At 43.2% G+C, this 20,916-nt stretch overlaps 1 protein-coding gene across 1 annotated transcript in view; it reads left to right on the top strand.

The window, feature by feature from the left end:
• LOC147669872 (N-terminal EF-hand calcium-binding protein 2-like) overlaps positions 1-20,916 on the top strand; it is a 420,936-nt gene that overhangs the window by 22,381 nt on the left and 377,639 nt on the right. Inside the window, exon 2 of the mRNA XM_086948186.1 lies at positions 6,844-6,977. Coding sequence (XP_086804312.1) covers positions 6,844-6,977 — 134 coding nt within the window. The remainder of the gene's footprint in view (positions 1-6,843; positions 6,978-20,916) is intronic.

The following is a 20,916-nucleotide window of genomic DNA, read 5'->3' as shown; positions in this document are numbered from 1 at the left end:
TGTAGAAAATCAAAACCGGCTTACACGGGTAGAGTTCAAGTAGAGAGCAATTGACTATTGCAAGGCCGCTGAACTGTATATTGTTATTGTTAATTGACATTTGTATAGCGCGCTGAATCACCGGCAGTTCTCTCAGCGCTAGGAAGGGAGAAGGTGGGCTACTAGACACCACAGGGTCGATGCGTGAGTTTAAATAGTGCGAAGTAATTCTGCACTGAGAGTGTTTTTGGAAGGAAGTTGCCCATTGGGGAAGTCTTAGCTTCCTTTTTGAATCTTGACAAAGATTAAATAATGCATGATTGAGAGCTCTATTTTCTGTTCTAAATAGCCAAAACAAAATATTTTGTCTGATGCTGCAACAAGCATTGGCAAAGTCAATAAGTAGGTTATTTTTTAATGCATACCTTCATTGTTGTGTAATATGTCTGGCTACAATACCAGAAAACTCACAGAGAGGTCCACTGATCTAGTGATCTTCCCACTTTTTCCCCCACTTAAAGCACTGATTAAACAGATATAGCGCTTCAATGCCTCAAATGGCCCAGTTCACCCCCATTGAACATCAGGAATAATTAAGTATCACGAGCCACTCGTTGGATGGCTTAAATCTGAACAGATTTAAACAGACGTAGGAAGCCGCCCTCCATTGCTCTTTGGAGATGCAACCAAAAAAAACGCAAAGGACGTCACATAAAAGTTCGTTTTGCTAAAGACCATTTTTCACAGTTTTACAAGAGCAGCCTCTGGAGTCGCGTGGGTTAACCCCGTTTTGTTCTACTTTCCCTGCTCTTTACCTGGAAATGAATGTGGCGAGATTAAGCTGAATTGTGGCATATTCAGCCCGGGGCGCTCTGTTGCTGCAGGCGGCGCGCGCAGATTGAGGACCGCGCTGATAATTTCCGGATCAGGCCTGTCTTGGATGGGCAGCAATGAACTGAAAAAAATGAATTTGTTTGAAGTTTGCAGTAAGATAAGGTGCACGATTCTTTCTCAAATGCGATGGAATTGTTCATGTATAAAAAGCAGACACCATGAAGAAAACGAAATACCTGGTGAACTGAAAGGAAGATAACAAAAGCCGGGAAAATTAAGAAAGGCTTCAAAAAGAAGTAGATTGGGTTTATAATAAAAAAATAATGGCTATTTTTTTGTTTCTGAAAATAGCAAAGACTGTTATTTTGTATGTGCCTAAGGAAAGCAAGAACTGGTGACCTTCCAAGTATTAAGTCAGTCAGTCAAAACCATCTTTATTCGACAGTAAGCCATACGAGCATAAAACATGTCCACGCACATACATAATAATTTAAATAAACAATTGGATTTAAAAAAAACAACACAAACAGAGTAATTTCCTATAAGAATATAAGGTGCCAGGAATATACAATTATTTTCAGGACAATAGTTCATACAGTTTCTAATGGCCATATATTTCTATATAAAATGTAAGACTGCATAACAGACCTCTTTGGTAGGCAGCTTTTGCAAAAACTCCAGGGCAGGTTGATGTTTTCTAACATTTGCCCTGCACAGGTACCAATCTCGGATATGAATATAAAGTGCAAAACAGCATAAAGTGTCCAGTGCCCTGGGTCCATACATTACTGCAGCAGCAGGGGGTATCTCTCGAGATCAAGCCCATTGCTCTGGAAAGGACACCTTAAAATGAATCAAAATCAACCTAAAGCAAGTACAAAAAGACCAACACACCGAATTCTCAAACCATAATACATAAGGTTTAGTAGTAATGACAATTGCCACTTGTACATAAACTTCTACAGATTGCATTTTCTGTGCTGGTGCTAGTTTCCTCTCCTCACAGAAGCATTGTTTCACTGTCATCTTTGCATCAGTGCCAAGTTTTTTGGGATCAAAAAACATTTCTTCAAGGCCTAATGTGTGGAACATGTCTTTGACATAACCAAGCCATAGTAACTTTCCAGCTTTGTCTAATTCTAAGCAATCATTGATACATGACTGTAGGTGTCAGCCAACATTTAATCCACAACAGAAATGGGACCATTCCTATCATATCCTCCAAATATTGCTGACCTAACTCTTCATGACAGATACAATTTGCTAAATTTTTGGGCACTGCTAGTAACCTACGGGTGAAACCGTTTTTTTAATACGTTGTAGCACCTCAGCTTTACAAAACCCCACACACCTTGTTATTTGTGCATTTACTGTACTTTATTGTGATTGCTGTTTATGATTATTGCAATTTTTCCATTTATGATTTATTAATAGGTTTTTTCTCATCCCCCCTCCCCACCTCCCCCCCTTCCCCCCCTCTCTTAAAATTCAAAATGCTTTGTCCCTCATTTGTGCCATCGGCTTTATTATGATTATTTACCTCATATTTCCTCTTCCTCATTTATTTATGCTGATGTCACCTTGCTGTACTGATTATTTACTTTAATAAAGCTTTCAAACATAAAAAAAACCACACACCTGCACCACACAGAGCACTCGAAATACATTTTGATTTATACATAGTTATAAGCTCCGCCACAGTTTTTTTTAATTTTGTGATGAAACGGAAGATTCCTTCAATGTTCCTGCCTAATTGTTGGGTTTTTCTCAGCAAAGGGGATTTCCAAAAACAAGAGGAACTAAAAGATATTCCCAAATTGTTCAAATCCCTAACCTTATCAAGATATTGTCCAACCAGCTTTGTTTTTGCACCAGCAGGGCCATACGTATGTATAGATGATTTTGGAATAATTAACTTTTAGAACTAGTACCCCCCCCCCCCCCCCCCCCGATGAACACCACAAAACCATCCAGTAGGCTCTGAATGCCATTGGCCGTACGGGCCATCAGAACTGCATTATATGTGTACAGAAGAATTGGAATGATGTGAGAACCCATTTTTGGCGCATCCCTTCCTAGATTAATTAAATGTTGAGAGATTCAATGTATATATAGTGGGAAGAGGAAGGGGGGTCAAAATGCAGCCCTGTCTGACACACCATAGGGGAATCTATGTAAGTCAATGTTTCTCCATGAGGACCATAATGCATGGATACCTTCAGTTCCTGATGTAGGCACCTTATCATACTAAGAAGTCCTAAATCCAGGCGCCTGGCCTGTATAATGTCACCTAATTTCTCTCGATTGACCAGGTCAAAGGCACTAGTTAAATCAATGAAGGCCATATGTATCGCCCCCTTTTTAACCATCAACTATTTGCTGATTATTTGATGCAAGTTCAGCGCCTGCTCAACCGTACAGCCTGTACTGGGCGCTTGATAAAACATTGTTTTCCTCCACCCAAGTATTCTGTTTTTTTCACACAAAATACTAATTTGACTTAGAGTGGCCCTAGTGCCCCCTATACAAATGGCAAATAGAACAATTAGAAGGCAAATATGGGAGAAAAAAATTTCAAGTGAAAATACCATAAAGTTGAGGTAGCTGAATATGTGGGCTGCAGGAGATGTCTAAAGCATGCTTGCATTGGTGTCTCTGGCTCAGTGGTCTGGTAAGGACCATTAGTTCTGTTACAGGGCCAGCCTAGGCTCCAAGTGGTAAAACCAATGGCAATAATTTTCTGAGGATAAAAACCATTAAACTACCTTAACAACAGATCCGTTTGTTTCACATTCAAAACTTTAATTGAAAAATCAGTGTATTTGTGCAAGATAATTGCAAATAAAGTTCTTTGTCCCTCACTAGAGGCCTATAGCCAGTTGTTAATGAAAATACCCTTGCACCTGCCACAGTAGAAGTGTGGGAGGTTAGAAGGCCACATATAATACCCAAATCAGTATTACTCTAAACAAATCTTATAATTTAACATCTATCAAATGCCTATTCTCCCGCAATCTATTTCTTAAGCGATCTATTTATGAAGCACAGACACCATCATAAGAGCATTACATTTATCATACACAAACCAATATTGCTAAAAACGAATCAATTTTATTCTTAAAAGTAACCCTGGGTGTAGTGTGCGTAGTGGGGCTACGCGAAGCTACGTAAAGTGGGTGAGAAACTACGCCCACCCCAAGTGCCAATAGAGCTGGGTGGTGAATGAAGCAGGAAATGAGGCACAGTGTAAGAAAACAAAGCAGGGGGAGGGCAGGGAGATTTGGAAATGAAAATAGTATGTTCAAAAGAAAATAGCGAAGCATTAGGAAAGAGGAAGACAAACTAGAAGGAAAAGAGGTAAAAAGAGTAATAGGGTGTTTGGAATGCACCACCTTCAAAAAGCAAGCATTGGTAAATGCAAAACGTTTCACTATGTGATTAATAATAAGCTGTTTTTTGTTTTAAGTGGTAGCCTGATGAGCAGTTGTGCAATATAAGTTACTGAAACTTAAAAACAGTTTGACAGTGTTTACTGCATCTCCAGTTGTTTGCAACAGTGACATTTTTATGCACAGTGCATCTATGATTACCTCTTTAAAATAAATAATTGTAGAGGAGGGTGAGTGAGTTAAATAAGACATGAGAATATTATTGGGAGATTAGCATATTCTTGACTAAACCTATACTTTACAGCAAATATTTCTTACACAGCCTGTCAGTTCTCCCTGAAGCCAGCACACAAAAACGTATTAACGCAGTTGTCTGTAGAATTTAAAATTTTAAAGCTAGCATGCAATGGGCCCATGTACTGATCAGTGCAACACAATATGAACTATATCTTTAAAGAAATGATAATTCATTGTCTGCTATAATTGGAAATTACCTCGACAGCGATTCTGACATTACTATAAAATGTATATATTAGAACATCTACTCTTATTCAATCCCAGCAAGCCTTTCACCTGCCATGGCAAATTCCACCAGCAGAACTTAGGGTTTAGACTGCGGCTATTCAATGGCCAATAGCATACCTGCTCACCCTCTTAAGTTAATAAGGCAGCACTACCTAGAACAATATCACCTGTGAACTGGGAGGCTGCCAACGTGGAGACGTTGTAAAGAGCAAGGTAAACAGCTTCCCAGAGTTAAAGCGATGACATTTACTCTCCGAACATGATTGTTTCTCTTCTGTCCATCTTTAACACCTTAGCTGCTTTGGAACGTCCAGCTCCAGTGCTGAACGTTCCATTGCGCAGGTGCAGTTGGAACGTCCAACGGCCGACGGCAGCACTCCCGAGGTAGTGGTGCCGTCGGCCGCTGGACGGGTGCAGCGCTTAAGGGGTTAAGTCATTCTCCACTGATCAGTACCTCTTCCAGTCCCCCATGTACATGCACGATCAATCCAATAGAAACATTCCTTTACTGTTAGAGTGCCATTTGTCTGTGTTCCCATAAATCCATTCTCCTTATAACAAATCAAGGCTGGTCAAACTCTGGAGCAGCTAAGTGACCTGACTCCAGCACCGGGGTCAGGCAAAGCACACTGCACAGCCCTCACAAGAATGGTGCTAACAGCAAAATATCATGAAGCAGTAGTTTACTAGAGTGGGTCCCTTCTTCAGCCCCGGGGGGGACAGGTGAGAACGCAGCTCAAAGGGGGCACTAGAGTGGGTCCCTGCTCCGGCCCCGGGGGAAATGATGAGTTCACTGCTCAAAAGGGAGCACTAGAGTGGGTCCCTGCATTGGTGCCACGGGGGACTGGTGAGTGGTTGTTGTGATCAAAGTGCTTGACTTCCCACAAAGCACGCAAAGGTGCTTAAAAGAAGTTTCACCAAAGTTGATGAAAACTGTATTTGGGCCATGGGATACTAATAAGAGAAACACATGAGGAACAACAGGAAATGGTATGCTACAGTCAATAGAAAAAGGGGAAAAGTGAGTGGCAAGCACAAGAACCAATGAAAAGCGTATAGACGTAAGCCCCTTTTAAGATTTATATTAAATACAATATATTTTACAAGCACAGCACAAGTACTGTGTTGGCAAAACCTAAAAAGTAGTAGCAGGAGAGAAAGCTTCATATGCCCCTTCTCACACACACATTTCTGGGACTTTTTCTCAGTGTTTTGGAGCATTGACATTTCCCCTCAGTTAAATCTCCTCAACTCAGAAAGAACACGTGGTGCTTATTTTGTAAAAGGTGCTCTGATTTCTCCCTCAGCTAATGGCTGTCTCAAGATTTTATTTCTCACTGATGCTGCTATTTATTAATAATCACTACAGGAGTTTCAAAGCAATCGGTAACTGCTTTCAAATTTAATATCTTGCGATGTAGAGATGTGTGAAAAAACCAAAAGCTTTATTTCCATTGAAAACTCAAAGTGGACTGGTTTCTGTGGCTAAAAAATATCCTTTGTCTAAAATCTTATCGGAAAAAGAGGCACCATTTATGAAGCTCTTTATGGATACTATCTTTTCTTGACTTCTGGATTTTTAAAACTTATAGTCTAATGTGTATCCCAAATGAGTAGGGTGAGGTATTTTGTGTGCATAGTGCCCCAGTGTAGTTTTATAGTTGTATGTATAATTTTACTACTAACTCGGATCACATCTCAAAAAAGTATTTCAAATGTGCATTGATTTTGATTGCCTGTGTCTTGGAAAACGCTGTGCTTTATCCCATCAGCATTTCCTCCTGAGCGTATGCCTTCTCGATAATGACTGCTCGTTTTTCCTATGAACCATTATGGGGATCACCCCACATTTGCTGCCTCCTAATCTAGTGTGAATTCAACTACTTTCATGCAGCCAGATATGTAGACAGGTGATACATGTCATGATCAAGCACTCACTCTTCTCAAGGACCAATCCCAAAACCTTCTGCTTTCGTGGTACATGGCACCATTTTGCTTTCTGGTCCTCGTGATCACATTCCTCCTCCATGGTCCATGCTCCATCACCTTGTCAGCCATTTCTGTGCACCGACCTCCACGCTACTGAACTAGTTTAATCTCTCCCTGCACCTTACAGGTCGCTTCCTGGAATTTAAGGGATACCATAAGCTGGAATTGTACTGGGATGCCATCGAAAAGCAGCTTGATCGTAAACTCTACTTTCAAACTAGAGTAGGCTCCCTTCCAACAAGATCATTCACAGCTAATTGGGTAGGCGAAAACCATCATGACAAATGCCCTAGGTGTAGAGAAGAACAAGAGACGATAATTCACCTCCTTTTTTTCTGTCCCCTCTATGTGGTCCCTAGAGAGGTGTGGATTAAACCAATACGTAAATTAATCGGTATTCGCAGACACGAGGAGGCGTTAAGAATCTTGTGTACAGACCCCAATCCCCCAATTGCCATAGCAGTGGCAAAATTTCTAAAATGGGCATGGATAATCCGGGCAGGAGCACTATGAAATTAGCTTGAAAATATTATTTAACCTGCTTATCTGTACTCTAAACGATGTGATGTAGTTGGGACATGAGCATCGCAATAAAGCATCTGATCCCCCAGAACTGATGAGTTTTATCAATTTTAAGGATGTGTTTTTAGCTACGTGATATTCGGCAATTGTCCCTTGGTGTTTAATTATTTTTTAAATATATTTATTGTATAATCTTCTTAATGATATTTTTTTTAATTATTGGAAAATGTGATTTTATGTCTCACTTTTATGACTTAATTGTCGAATAAAGTTATTTGAATTGAATTGAACTAGTTTAAGCGCTTGTCTATAGTGCATCCTCAGAGCATTTTCAACGTTTATAGGCCATTATTTGGCTCTGCAAATAATGGCCTTGTAATGCGTGGTATTTTGTGGGCTCTGCGAGTGGTTTGCATCTCGCGGTCCTCCGCGAGGGCCTCTCTCTATCCTCTGTGTTTTCTTTTGCATTTGTTAGGAAGTGGTCACGAGCGACAGTGCGTTGTCGCTCATGCCTATTTCTTATGTTGCATCTTGTAGGGAAAGGGGCTCCGCTCGTGGGTGGGAGTTGGCAGTATAGGTTCAAATGTGGGGGGGGGGGGGGTGTATATGCTTGTATAAACTGTTGGTTGCTATTTCCACTTGGTTTTTTCTTGAATCATATAGCGTCTGTAGAATAAACCTTTGGGATTCCTTTTGAAATAAATGGTCCTTGTAGCGTCTTCTTGTCGCCATGCCCTGTTCATGAAGGTAGCTCATCTCGTACGAGATGAAGTTCGACCCCATTGTGATCTCATCAGCCGTTCATTCTGAGGCAAGTGAGTCTGCATCTAAAGCAAAACCGATTTGTTTAAATCTGAGCAGAGTTTTCAAGCAGTGGCAATTGTTTCACCTACTGAGACACTCTCAACCAGAAAATGAGCTACAATCAAATTTAGTAGATGCGTAAAACCAGTAGAGTAGAATAACCTCAACGCAGTTCAGGACTGAATCCAAGGACAGTAGCCTGATAGTCTTCAACCAAGATGTCAACGCGCAGGTCATTCTGCTATAAGAACCAAACCACTGCGGCCGGGGAGATTTTCTTCGTAAACTCTCAACGCACAAGTTTGCGTGCTGACTTAAAGAAATCCCTTCTTGTTTCAACCTTGAACAGAAGCAATGCTGATGGCCACTCCTCTGTTGCTAGCCTTGACAGCTTCAATGCCAGATGCAGCTGTTAATTGGTGATTATACCTTCTCCGCCTGTTCCCTTGTCATCCATCGCATGAACTTGTCACCCATTGTTTGTCCTAAGGTTTGACAAGTGTGCCAACTGTCTGCTTGTCAGGTATTGACTCTGTTTCCATTAAAATAGCCAACACTTGAAGTCTTTCGAGGTAAAACTGCACGTCATTGATTTAAGACCAACTTTGTACTCCTTTTTTTTTAAATGCTTTGTTAGCTTGTTTCTCGGCGTTAGTGCTGTTCGAAAAATCTTCCACAGCACACACGACTAGAAGAGAGTACTGGGTGTTCTATGTATTACATTGCCACATTTATTTATTCTTACAATGGTTATTGTTATTTGGCACTTGCATGGGATGCAGCAGACTACTAATATGCCATTGCAGTGCTTTCACAAGTTTCACAAGACCAGATTTCTGATGCAATGCATATATATATACATATATATATATATATATATATATATATATATATATATATATATATATATATATATATATATATATATATATATATAAAAATATTTTCAGCATAAAGACGTCCCGCAGCAATGCAGCAGCAGAAAAGACGAGGCAAACCCGGATATCGTGAGTAGTGATTTAATTGCTCACCACCATACCACCATGAGGCTTTTCGGTGCAAACAGCACCTTGATCACATGACCATATAAAAATATATATATATATATACATATATATATATACCTTCTACTGTGCCCTTCAGTGTATCATATAATAGTTGATATATATACCTTACATCTCCGAATGAACCAGAAGAATATCACATGCTAAGAGTGATAATAACTACACCTTCCGCATCACCATCAATCAAAGGCTTATGTGGCATGGTCCAAAGTTAATTAGAGATAGACTCTGACTCTACTGGGAGGGGGATGAGACGCAGACTCAGGACACGCCCTCACAGATGGCCAATGGGCATTCTGCTAAGCAACCTAAACAGATATCCTTAAATGGAAGGCAGAGATCTATTCATCTCAAATTATCGCTTAAATACTATAGCACTCTAAAGGGCGTCACAATACAAGACTAAATGTGACGGTGGAATGCCATCTGTATAAACTAATGGAGCTTACAGAATTCACTTGCTCTGGGAATGCTCAGGAGTCTGGGAATGCTCAGGGTTCTGGGAATGCTCAGGGCTCCAGGAATGTCCAGGGGTCTGGGAATGCTCAGGGCTCCAGGAATGTCCAGGGGTCTGGGAATGCTCAGGGCTTCGGGAATGCTCAGGGCTCTGGGAATGCTCAGGAGTCTGGGAATGCTCAAGGAGTCTTGAAATGCTCAGGGGTCCGGGAATGCTCAGGGGTCTGGGAATGCTCAGGGCTCCAGGAATGCTCAGGGCTCTGGGAATGCTCAGGAGTCTGGGAATGCTTAAGGAGTCTTGAAATGCTCAGGGGTCTGGGAATGCTCAGGGCTCCGGGAATGCTCAGTGGTCCGGGAATGCTCAGGAGTCTGGAAATGCTCAGTGCTCCGGGAATGCTCAGCAGTCTGGGAATGCTCAGGAGTTTGGGAATGCTCAGGGCTCCGGGAACGCTCAGGGAACGCTCAGGGGTCTGGGACTGCTCAGGGGTTCGGGACTGCTTAGGGATCCTGGAATGCTCAGGAGTATGGGAAGGCTCAGGGCTGCGGGAATGCTCAGGGGTCTGGGTCTGCTCACGGCTCCGGGAACGCTCAGGAGTCTGGGAATGCTCGGGGGTCCGGGACTGCTTAGGGATCCTGGAATGCTCAGGAGTCTGGGAATGCTCGGGGGTCCGGGACTGCTTAGGGATCCTGGAATGCTCAGGAGTATGGGAAGGCTCAGGGCTCCGGGAATGCTCAGGGGTTCAGGAATTATGGGTTGAGATAGCAATGGAACTCTCTAGGATGACTGATACAAATATAACACCCACCACTCTAGAAGCCCTTCTCTGGTTCGTAGAAACCTTTCCTAAGCCGCATAGAAAATGCCTGCCACTATCCCTGGTGATGGCCACGATGAGGGTCAAGGACCAGGCAGGGGACCTGCATTAAAGGTCACACCTGTTGTAATGAACAAGTGGAGGAATTCACATCACTTCTGCACCCCTAGAAACCTATGGGCATATGAGGGGCATTTAGCACCTACCTGGGTGAGGGGGAATTTGCAGCCGCTGGATGGTGCCACTGCCCCTTGGATTTAAATATTCCCGCCTGTGGTAGGATATGTACACCGTAAGCTGCGCCGGTATGTGCGAACACTCCCCTTCCTAGCCATCCTAGATCCAGGGGTCGAGTCGGGGTACCACGCGGGTGGAGGGCGTCCCCCCAGTTATTTTACAGGGGGGACCCGACCCCCCTGCCAAACAGCTGGGCTTCACTCTTTGGCCTCTCTAGGACGAGAAGCTCGGCACCTTTCGTGACATCACGTCCTGTTGTGACGTCACTTCCAGTGACAACGTCTCCCCACTTCTTTTTTTAGGACTTGTGCCCTGCCTAGATCTATGCACTGTAGATTCCTGGGCTATGTACCTGAGCATAAACTCAATGCAGAGAAACCCATTGCCTGTGCTCTTGTTGCGAGCATCCTCATGATGTTATATGTTGCTGAAAATTAGAAATAAAAAGTAAAACCAAATAATAATGTACTACAAGCGGGAAGCCATGCTGCCTTCAGTACAGGATTGTGAAGCAAAAGACAGCGATTCTGTTTAATCTTGGTACTCTGCATATTGTCGCCGTCAGACGGTATTTGTGACCTACTTATACCTCCCGCAATCCCTTTATTGTGCGCTTCTCCCCAGCATCCCTCTAATTACATTTCTACTCGAGTGTCTGTGTGTGGAGTCCTATCTGCATACTCCTGAGCCCATGTTCCATTGTACAAGTCTGGTTGTTGTGGCTAGGGACAACCTCACGAGAGGATTGCGTCTGCGCGAAGGCGGTCGTCTAATACACAATGCGCGGACGCCGCAGGGGGAGGGGGAGGCCAGAACACCCCACTTGGTTATTTCACTACAAATTGATATGGAGAAGGAAACAGACACACAAATATGGGTTAGATACAAAGAGGGAGGATCTGGCAAATGACTCCTAAATTTTTCTACAAAGGTCTAGAGGTTTTATGGGCTGGTTGGGATTTGGAATAAACAACAGGATGTGGGAGCACACCGCTGACCTCTCGGGCAAGGTTCGCCCCTGGCATTCTGTTAAATGCAGTCTCTTGTAGTTCACTGCTATATTTTCAAGTATTTCGCTAAGGTTGGCACAGATAGTGCTGATCTCTAGACATCTGTTTCTGGTTTATTAACCGTCATCAGTAGAGAATTTGGAATAATGTGGTCCTTCTGTGAACTGGTGAACGGGAGAACAACCAATATATTTTCATTGAGAACCGGAAGTGGTGTATTGAGTGTTGACAAAGAAAATAGCAATATGTGTAGAGTTATGCCTGTTATTTGTACTGTAACTCTTTTGTTGGGGTTATCACGTAAGAAATAGAGAACGTCGATGGGAATCTATGAGAATTGTAAATTCCATGCATAATTCTATCAACAGGTGTAATACCTGACAGTTGATGCCTAGGGTAAAGCGGAAAATAAGCATTTCTTTCCTCTTATTAAGAAATATTTATTCACAGGTGAGCAAACGATTTATTCTGCACACCCAGAAAATGTATGCATTTTGGTTGTTTATCATACGCAATTTGCAAACCTAGTCGGAGCGCTTTGGCATTAAACGTAGGTGTGCAAATTGGGCGTGAAAAACACAGGGGGGGGGTGGTCCTCCCAATGACTGCCACCTATCCATCCCCCATACCACCCATGTACTTACCCCTGAGTCAAAACTTAAATAAAAATCTGCGTTTTTTTTACAATTTCCCATCTTTTTTTAATGTATTCTTAAGGCTTAAATGACTTTGACACATGGTTGTCGGATTCAAGATCTTCCACTTACCTCTGTGTTTGGCACTTTATGTGCATTTACGTTTGCCTTTGTTGTTCAAAACTTTGCAAATCATGCCCCTTGTACAGCATTTTTTTTGTTCAACTAATTACGAATAATGTAATATTAATCCTTATAAGTATAATAAAAAAAATGGACAAAAAAAAAGCCAGTGGTAATAATAATAATAATAATAATAATAATAATAATAATAATAATGTAATGGTCACAATGGGCATGCCAGCGACCCCCTTAATGACGTCTGTGGGTAGCACACACATCCGTCTTTTGTACCGTAGACTGACAGATTTGTGAAGTCCCGGCTGTAGTCCATAAGCAGATCTGCATGGGTTGGTGAGGGGAGCATTATATTGCAGGTTAGGGCTGTACCAGGAAATGTTGCTCAATGTATAGATTTTACAATCCCAGGTAAGGTTTGAGGCAACCTGTTGCCACAGGGTGTGTTTTTGACTAATGGACAGTTGGTTTAGAGCCAGAAGAGGAACATATACCACTTCATGCTCTATGCAGCTGATGAGGCTCAGCTGAAACAGAGAGAGGAGAAGACTGGATTGTCATAATATATGACCCTAAATGCAAGATGAAGGAGGTGTTGGGATAAATACGCAACAGAGTACTTTTACATATTATAAGGATTGTTTTTACACTATTGTTCAGTAACTGTATGTTAGTATAAATCTCAGCATAAGGCAGAATAAGCATTTGGAAGCTCTCATGGTCTTTATTTAAATGGTACTTGGGAGGCAGCTCAATGCATGATGGATCCTGGCTTTTCCACAGGAAGAGGCCGCTGCTCTGAATGCACATCAAAGCATCCATTTGGTGTGATGGCAGCAAACTAATCCTCATTATGCCAATATCTTCTTCGTGAACCTGAAACAGGAGCTTCTATATCAGTGAAAAAGGATGAAGCAGATGCTCCCTTAGTGATCCTTCCCATTACTGAGGGCGCTGACAGATGTGATGTGGAGCAAGAACACAGTGAGTGCACAGGGGGAGTTTGCTGCAAATGGATCGGAAAGAGCGAGAGAGCTCTGAATAGTAATAGTATACCAAAGGTGCAGGGGGGAACCTTGTAGGAAGGAAACAAGAGGCCAAAAACATGAATGATGAGGAGCCGGTGAACTGTCGTCCAAGAAGGAAAACACTCATTTTAAGCTGGGGGCTTTGGGGGGTAGAGGATAGGAGGCCATCACGTATGTGGCCCACAGCTAGAGTAGCCATCTAACTCATATTTTGTGGATATTTTTTGGAAGCCTCCTCCATTGCAGTACACAGACTGGATGAGGAAACTTCTCCTCTCTCTCCCCGTCTCTATCACCCCTTCGTATAATGCCACTTCGTGCATTGCAGTGAAGAGTGAAAGCTTGTCCTGATTCTGTCCCGCTCCACTCCCCAGACTGCTACCATCCAATGGCCGTCTGCCTCTGGTGCTAAAGGGAGCTAGTGTTTTAATAAGAAAACCTGTCATGCTTGAGTGACCCGTGCATTATCCCAGCCTTGCTTGTTCAAGTCTGCTTGTTCTTGACTGTAAGACTATTGCAGGTTAAAGGAAAGCTTTAGAAGGTAATTGAGCTATACCTGATCCAACTGGAAAACATCATTTACCACGGAAATGTTTCCCCGCTGGGAATTACAATGCAGTCGTTACAACGAACGTGTTGTAACCACGCATACCATTATCCCGCAAGTCGTAACAATGACTTACGGAGGGGGCGGAAGGTGTTGGGGTTGGATTTAAAATCCAACACCTTCCCTACTGTTGCACAGACTGGAGTTGGAATAGTAAATAGTACTATTCCAACATCCAACGCCCCACTTCCGCAAGTCGTTGTTACGACTTACGGGGTAATGATATGAGTGGTTACAGCGCGGTCGTTGTAACCACCGCGTTGTAATTCCCTGCGGGGAAAAACATGCGGACAAACGAGGTATATTCGATCCAACTCAATGTCAACTTTTGAGCCGAACAGAAATTTGTTTATAAAGAGAATATAGAAAACAGGGTATTTGTCAGTCTAAGTCATACAGTGCCTATATATAGGTGGTCGTTTGAGGCAGGGCATGGTGTGCATTGTTGATGCTTTGGAAGCTGCTTTGTGTGAGAGTAAGAGACATCTAAGTGCACTGATAGACTATGCTCAGTCAGAATCCAGGCTCTGCCAGGGTTGGTCCTCTCCACTGCATGACCTGTGTCCCAAATGCATTTCCCTTCCTGGTACCCCTTGTCGGTGTCTCCACTGCATTCCAACCAATGGCCTTCTGGGCACTTTGGCTCGAGGCCATTTACTTTGAGTTTGCAGACAATTTCTGTGGTCGCAATTAAATCGCAAATATATATCAGTTATATGCGCATATACATCACTGTTTTATCTCAGTGCTTAATTTGTAAGAAGTAATATGTGCATAAGATTGTGTAAGGGGTTCACAGCCAGTGCTGTCAAATGCTGGGGTTGCAGAAAACGAAGACCACCTACTCCTAATCCCACCTCAGCGCCTTGATACCCTCACGGTTGACAAGAAGCGCTCTACAAGTAGCTCAGCTTGATTAGGCTAAATGCCCACTTGTGTTGTTTACCCTGCTTTCGACATGAAATGTGAGCTATCGCGAGTGATGAAAAGAAGATGGCCGCCCATTCTACGATATTCGCAAACATTGGAAAAATTCAGCTGGTAAGAAGGCTTCATTTAGCTTTTCCAATTTACCCAAAGTTTGTGAACATTAGTGGAAATATACCAGTCTATGGAATGGTCCATCAGTAAACCAAACCAAACCAAAATAAAAAAAGACAACAAATGGAGCCAAGAATCAAATGTCTGCCAAATCTAGTATACTTTCATTCTTCATTTATTTCTGTTTTTCAGGGCCAAAATTGCCTACAGTAATTCACACTTGAAATGGAAAACCACTTGTTTTAGGAACCCGCGATTAACATTTCACCGTTTGACCAGTCTGCATTACATTTGGCAGAATAAAAACTTGAATTTTGTTCTATATGATTACTACGTTTGTTACAGATTTTCCCTAGGGAGGTTTAAGAATTCCCAAATGGGCTAGGCTATGGAGTGTTATTTGCAGTTTTTCTAGAGCATGAAGAGGGCATCTGTAACAGGAAACGGCCACTACAACGCGGCCGTTTCCACGAATACCTTAACCACACATGCATTACAACGCATGCGTGGTTACCATGAAAGCCTTTACCACGCATACCTTTACTACGAGGTATCTAGTAAAGGCATATGTGGTAAAGGTTAAAATTTAAAAAAGGGGGCTTGGGGGGTCTCCCCCTCAAAAACAAAATCTCATCTGAAGTCACGTCGGGATGTGCAGGCAATTGGCGTCGTTTAAGAGGAAACAGAAAGAAACTTCTGCTTCCTATTAACGACGTACGACGTCACCATGGAAGAATTCGAAGAAAAGGTTATGCGTTGAAATACCATTCCGCTGTAACACATGCGTGGTAAAGGCATGCGCTGCAATGGAATGCGTTGGAAGAACATACATTAGATGGGAGATAGAATCATGATAGTCATGTCAACCAGTGACTATCAGTTTTCGGTTCCTCAAAGCACATACACACGTGCACTCTTGTACACACACCTGAACTTATATACACACAGGCTGTTAGCATGTTTATGGATCTCATCAAAGAGAAGATAAATATTGAATAATCCATTGCCGCATAGTTAGCATTGCCAAGGAAAAAATGCTGGAGTTAGGAAAACTTTAATCAAACTTGCACTCAAATACGTTCATCACTTAAGGTCCATAAAAAGCCACCAGAAGTGTTTTTCTGTCATTTTGAAATCGTCTTAAGTGTCTGAAGTTAATTAGACTTCCCCAGCAATTGGTTGTGCGTTTCCTTTATCGCAGCCTCATTACCACGAAGATATTTTTAGCTCTGACACTAGCACAAGTTTATCTGAAATAAAATGTTTTTCTAGGAAGAAATCACTTAGAGCTAATTAGAAACTGGCTGTTGGAGTGTATGCCTGCCACACGGTCTATTCACTTCATACTTGCTGTACTTAGCTTGTTTGATGATGGAACATAAAAAGCAAGCATCATTTGGAGCCTGACATTCTGCTATTAGGAGCCAAACATCCCACTATCTAGAGCCAGACATTCCACCATTGCTGTTTCCCCTCAGTAGATCTAAAGGACTTTTTTAGAGTTTTATATAGCACTAACTAGACCCGAAGATGTGAGGTATCAGAAGCCTTTACATGAGCACCAGTTTTGTTACAGATGGACACATTCACTGTTTGTTAGGCATGGGGAGATTACGTGATTTGCCCAGAATCTCAGGATGTTGAGCGTCACCGAGACTCCAACCTGGGTCCCCAGCTTCGAGGTTGACCGCTCTAGCCGTAAGGCTACATCTTCTCCCCAACACTTCCCATGATGGGACAAGTGTTTCCTAGGGGCAGTATAGGGGTAGAAACCACCACCCAAACAAAGTTGAAAAACGTGGAAAATTGAATTTATTTATTGGATAGTTATGGAACACTTCCCAGCAGTTGAAGTCCTTCATGATATCAGTAAATAATTGAGGAGAAGGGAAACAATGTAAACAATCACTAAATTCACATGGATTCTGAAATACTCTGGAAATGGTGGAGAGAGAATGTCAGAGATGTCTCAAGGCCACCCGACAGCTCAGGCTGAACACAAACCATTTCCACTGTGGAGAAGGGGCTAATGATGGATTCTGTAAGTATCTTTTTAGGAGCCGGGTAAAGGGTAAACTAAGAGGATGCACAACCGGGACGATAATTGGGATTTTCAAACAAAGTCAGACGACATACGCTGGAAGACCAGAGGAACCAAATGGAGCACTTGTGGTAGTAGGAACTTTAAGAGCCGATGAGAATCAGTAAAGAAGTCACCACACTTCATGTGCCGTGGTGGCGAAGTGGTTAATATAATTTTGAGGATGCCATTGGACCGGTTGATGAATGTCGAGCACCGAGGCATCCAAACCCAATCGAATGGCTGTAGTGCTCTCTGGATCTTCATGGACTTTTCCTAAGCAACTTCTAGATAGTCAGGAGGACAGGCTGAGGCTACTAGCCGCCCTCACTTGAGTTTAGATTTGGGAAGTGGCTGAGGGTCTGTAGTGGAGCATCCCAAGCTCCAACAAGCTAGGATCCGATCCTTATGAAAATGCCTGTCCCCCATCCCACACATACATGGCACAAGTCCTATAAAATGAAGTGGGGAGACTGACAATATGCAAATGACATCATGACGTCACGTGCTGAACGTGTCCCGGTGTCTGAAAATCACACCGGGACACTTTCAGCAGATTTCTGTGGGGACCAGCTTCTTGGCAGGGGGGACGGCGTCCACCGTGTGAAAAGAGTGGGGGGACGCTCTGTACCTGCGTGCACCCCTGACTTGAGCCCTGCACACATACCATATTGCCAGTTGGTGGCTTGGGCGCTTCGGAAGTGAAGTCTTGGTAGGCGACTGCAGGAGGGTCTTATCCCTTCTGAGGCTAGGGAAGGTCCATGAGGAGATAAGCCCTGGGGGGCCTCCAGGTCAGAGCACTGGATCTCATTACTTCTGTATGACGTCCCCAGCACACCTCAAAGCACTGCTGCGCTCTTAGACTCTCATTGGTCCACGTTAGAAGAAGTTTGACCCCTGATGAGTGTCACAATGTAGGGACAACATATTAAAAGAAAGAAGCAAAGACAAGCTAAGGACTATCTGAAAAAATCCTAACAGTAAACAATAGCAACATTTTGGCCCAGCAGCAGGAGAAGACTATGCAGGAATATTTACAATGTTCCCCTTATAAACATATGGGCATACGGCATCATCATCCTGCCACCGTGCCACAAAGTGCCTTTCTGCATGCTTACTTTGGATGGCTTGACGAGTGCTAAGGTCCAAACACCAAAATAGAGATAAGGGCAAAATGGCAGACAAAGCTCCAGCTCCTCCTCACTGATGAAGTATATCGCCTCCCGTCTCTTCGATTATTTGATGGAGCTGGTAGACAGGTGAGGTACAAAACAAGGCAGTCAAATGCAGCCCTTCTTCCACGCACATCCATGCGGCGGCTCAAGGCCCTGCCTTCAGTACTGATCATCTCTGGTACTTGAGGTCTTCTGCAAAGCCTTCAAAGACCATTCTGCACCATCCATATGGTCACATACTACCATTGCCTCACCTACCTGAAGTGACCGCAGCCCGGGTCCAAAAGTGGAAGTGCAGACACAAGCAAGGTCCAGTCAACCACCACAAGACCTAACTATTGATCTTGGTTGAATTTGGGAGGAAGGGTTTTCCTTAGGAAAGGCATGTACAGCTCAAGACTAGAAGATTCAGCCATATGTTATACCCCGTATCAAACAAACCAGAATGGGAGGCAGATCCTTCTCCTATCTCGCCCCCAAACTCTGGAACAAACTTCCCCTGGATATTCGCACTCCTACTAACTATCTGATTTTCAGAAAAAAACTAAAATGCTTGCTGTTCTAATCTCTGCCCACTTGCCTGCTATTCACTACCTCCCTCCTAGTCTTGACCTAGCGCGGAGATACCCCACCTGGGGGGATTCAGGCACTTTACAAATGACATAAATAAATGTGTCTCTTTGTGTATGCAATGTTGGTGCAGCATAGAATGCAATGCAAGTAATGTGCCTTATGCCGTCAGATTTGAATTTTGAGGGAAATAATATTGAGCTACAACAATAACGACTGCAGAGTAAAAATACTACTATATGATCAAGAAACATATAAATAGATAGGTACGTATTTACTATTCGACATCTGTATACCTTGACAATACATATTATCAAGATGGAGATAAGAATGGAAAATCTGTACTTACCTAGATATCCTTACTGTTGCGATATTTAGCGGTAGTGGATATTCCGCAGCGCAACATGAAAAACGTAATATCGTTGTACAACAGCCACAGGTAAGGTCGGACTGGCCTATAAGCTAAAATGACAGTGCCAGAAGGTCTGGTCGGGCAGGTCAGTGGGCTGCATTTTTGGATCCATTTTATGAGCCGGTGACACGGTTTTTATTGTTGATTTCACTGATATTACCACAGACTTTGCATGCAGAAAGTACAAATGCATCCAGTCTTCCATATCTCACAAAACACCCAAGCAGCGTGTTGTTACAAATTCAAAACTGCCCCGATTTGCAGAATGTCTTCCATTTTTTTAGCTATCTGATTTGTTAATGAGGCCACTTTTATTTTGATGCCCAGGTCTAGGTTCTGTCCCACTGGAAATCAGCAAGAGCACGGAAGGGTGCTACCCGACGGTTGCAGGATGAGGGCTGTGGTTGGATGCCTCGGCGATGAGGGTTGAAGGGCCAGGCCTGTGATTGGATGCCTTGGTGAGGAAGGTTGCAGGGTGAGGGCTGTGGTTGGATGGCTAGGTGAAGAGGGTTGTAGGGCGAGGGGGGAAACAACACTTACAACGCAACTTTTGCAACGCACTACCTTTACAACGAAACTTTTACACCGCAACATCCATTACAACGCATGCCATTACAACGCAACCATTACAACGCATGTCACTACAACGCATACCACTACAACGCATACCTTTACAATGCAGTCATTACAACGCATACCATTACAACGCATACCTACACTTTCCAACACTTACCCTACTGTTGCACCCCCTGGAGTTAGAATAGTAATTTGTACCCCTACACTATCCAATAGTTACCCTACTGTTGCACCCCCTGAAGTTAGAATAGTAATTTTAACCACTACACTATCCAACACTTACCCTACTGTTGCACCCCCTGAAGTTAGAATAGTAATTTTTACCCCTACACTATCCAATACTTACCATATATGCAATGTAATGGTATGCGTTGTAATGGTATGCATTGTAAACGTAGTATGCGTTGAAGTGGAATGCGTTGTAAAGGTAGTTTTAAAGATTTCGTTGTAATGGCATGCGTTGTAATGGAATGCGTTGTAATGGATGTTGCGGTGTAAAAAATGTGTTGTAAAGGTATGCGTTGTAAAATTATGCGTTGTAACGACATACATCCGGGCGAGGGCTGTGGTTGGATGCCTAGGTGATGAGGGTTGCAAGATGAGGGCTGTGGTTAGATGCCTAGGTGATGAGGGTTGCTGGGCGAGGGCTCTGGTTCGATGCCTAGGCGATGAGGGTTGCAGGGTGAGGCCTGTGACTGGATGTCTTGGTGAGGAGGGTTGCAGGTTGAGCGCTGTGGTTGGATGCCTAGATGAAGAGGGTTGCAGGATGAGGGATGTGGTTGGATGCCTAGGTGATGAGGGTTGAAGGATGAAGGTTGGAGTTGGATGTGTAGGCGATGAGTGTTGATGGGTGAGGGATGTGGTTGGATGCCTATGAGATGAGGGTTGCAGCGAGAGGGCTGTGGTTGGATGCCTAGGTGATGAGGGTTGCTGGGTGAGGGCTGTGGTTGGATGCCTAGGTGAGGAGGGTTGCAGGGTGAGGGATGTGGTTGGATGCCAAGGTGATGAGGGTTACAGGGGCGAGGGCTGT

Source organism: Lissotriton vulgaris, unplaced genomic scaffold, assembly GCF_964263255.1.
Source record: "Lissotriton vulgaris unplaced genomic scaffold, aLisVul1.2 SCAFFOLD_1212, whole genome shotgun sequence".
In the NCBI taxonomy this organism is placed as follows: domain Eukaryota; kingdom Metazoa; phylum Chordata; class Amphibia; order Caudata; family Salamandridae; genus Lissotriton; species Lissotriton vulgaris.
The sequence above is the reverse complement of the archived record's forward strand: the minus strand, read 5'-3'. Positions and strand labels throughout refer to the sequence as shown.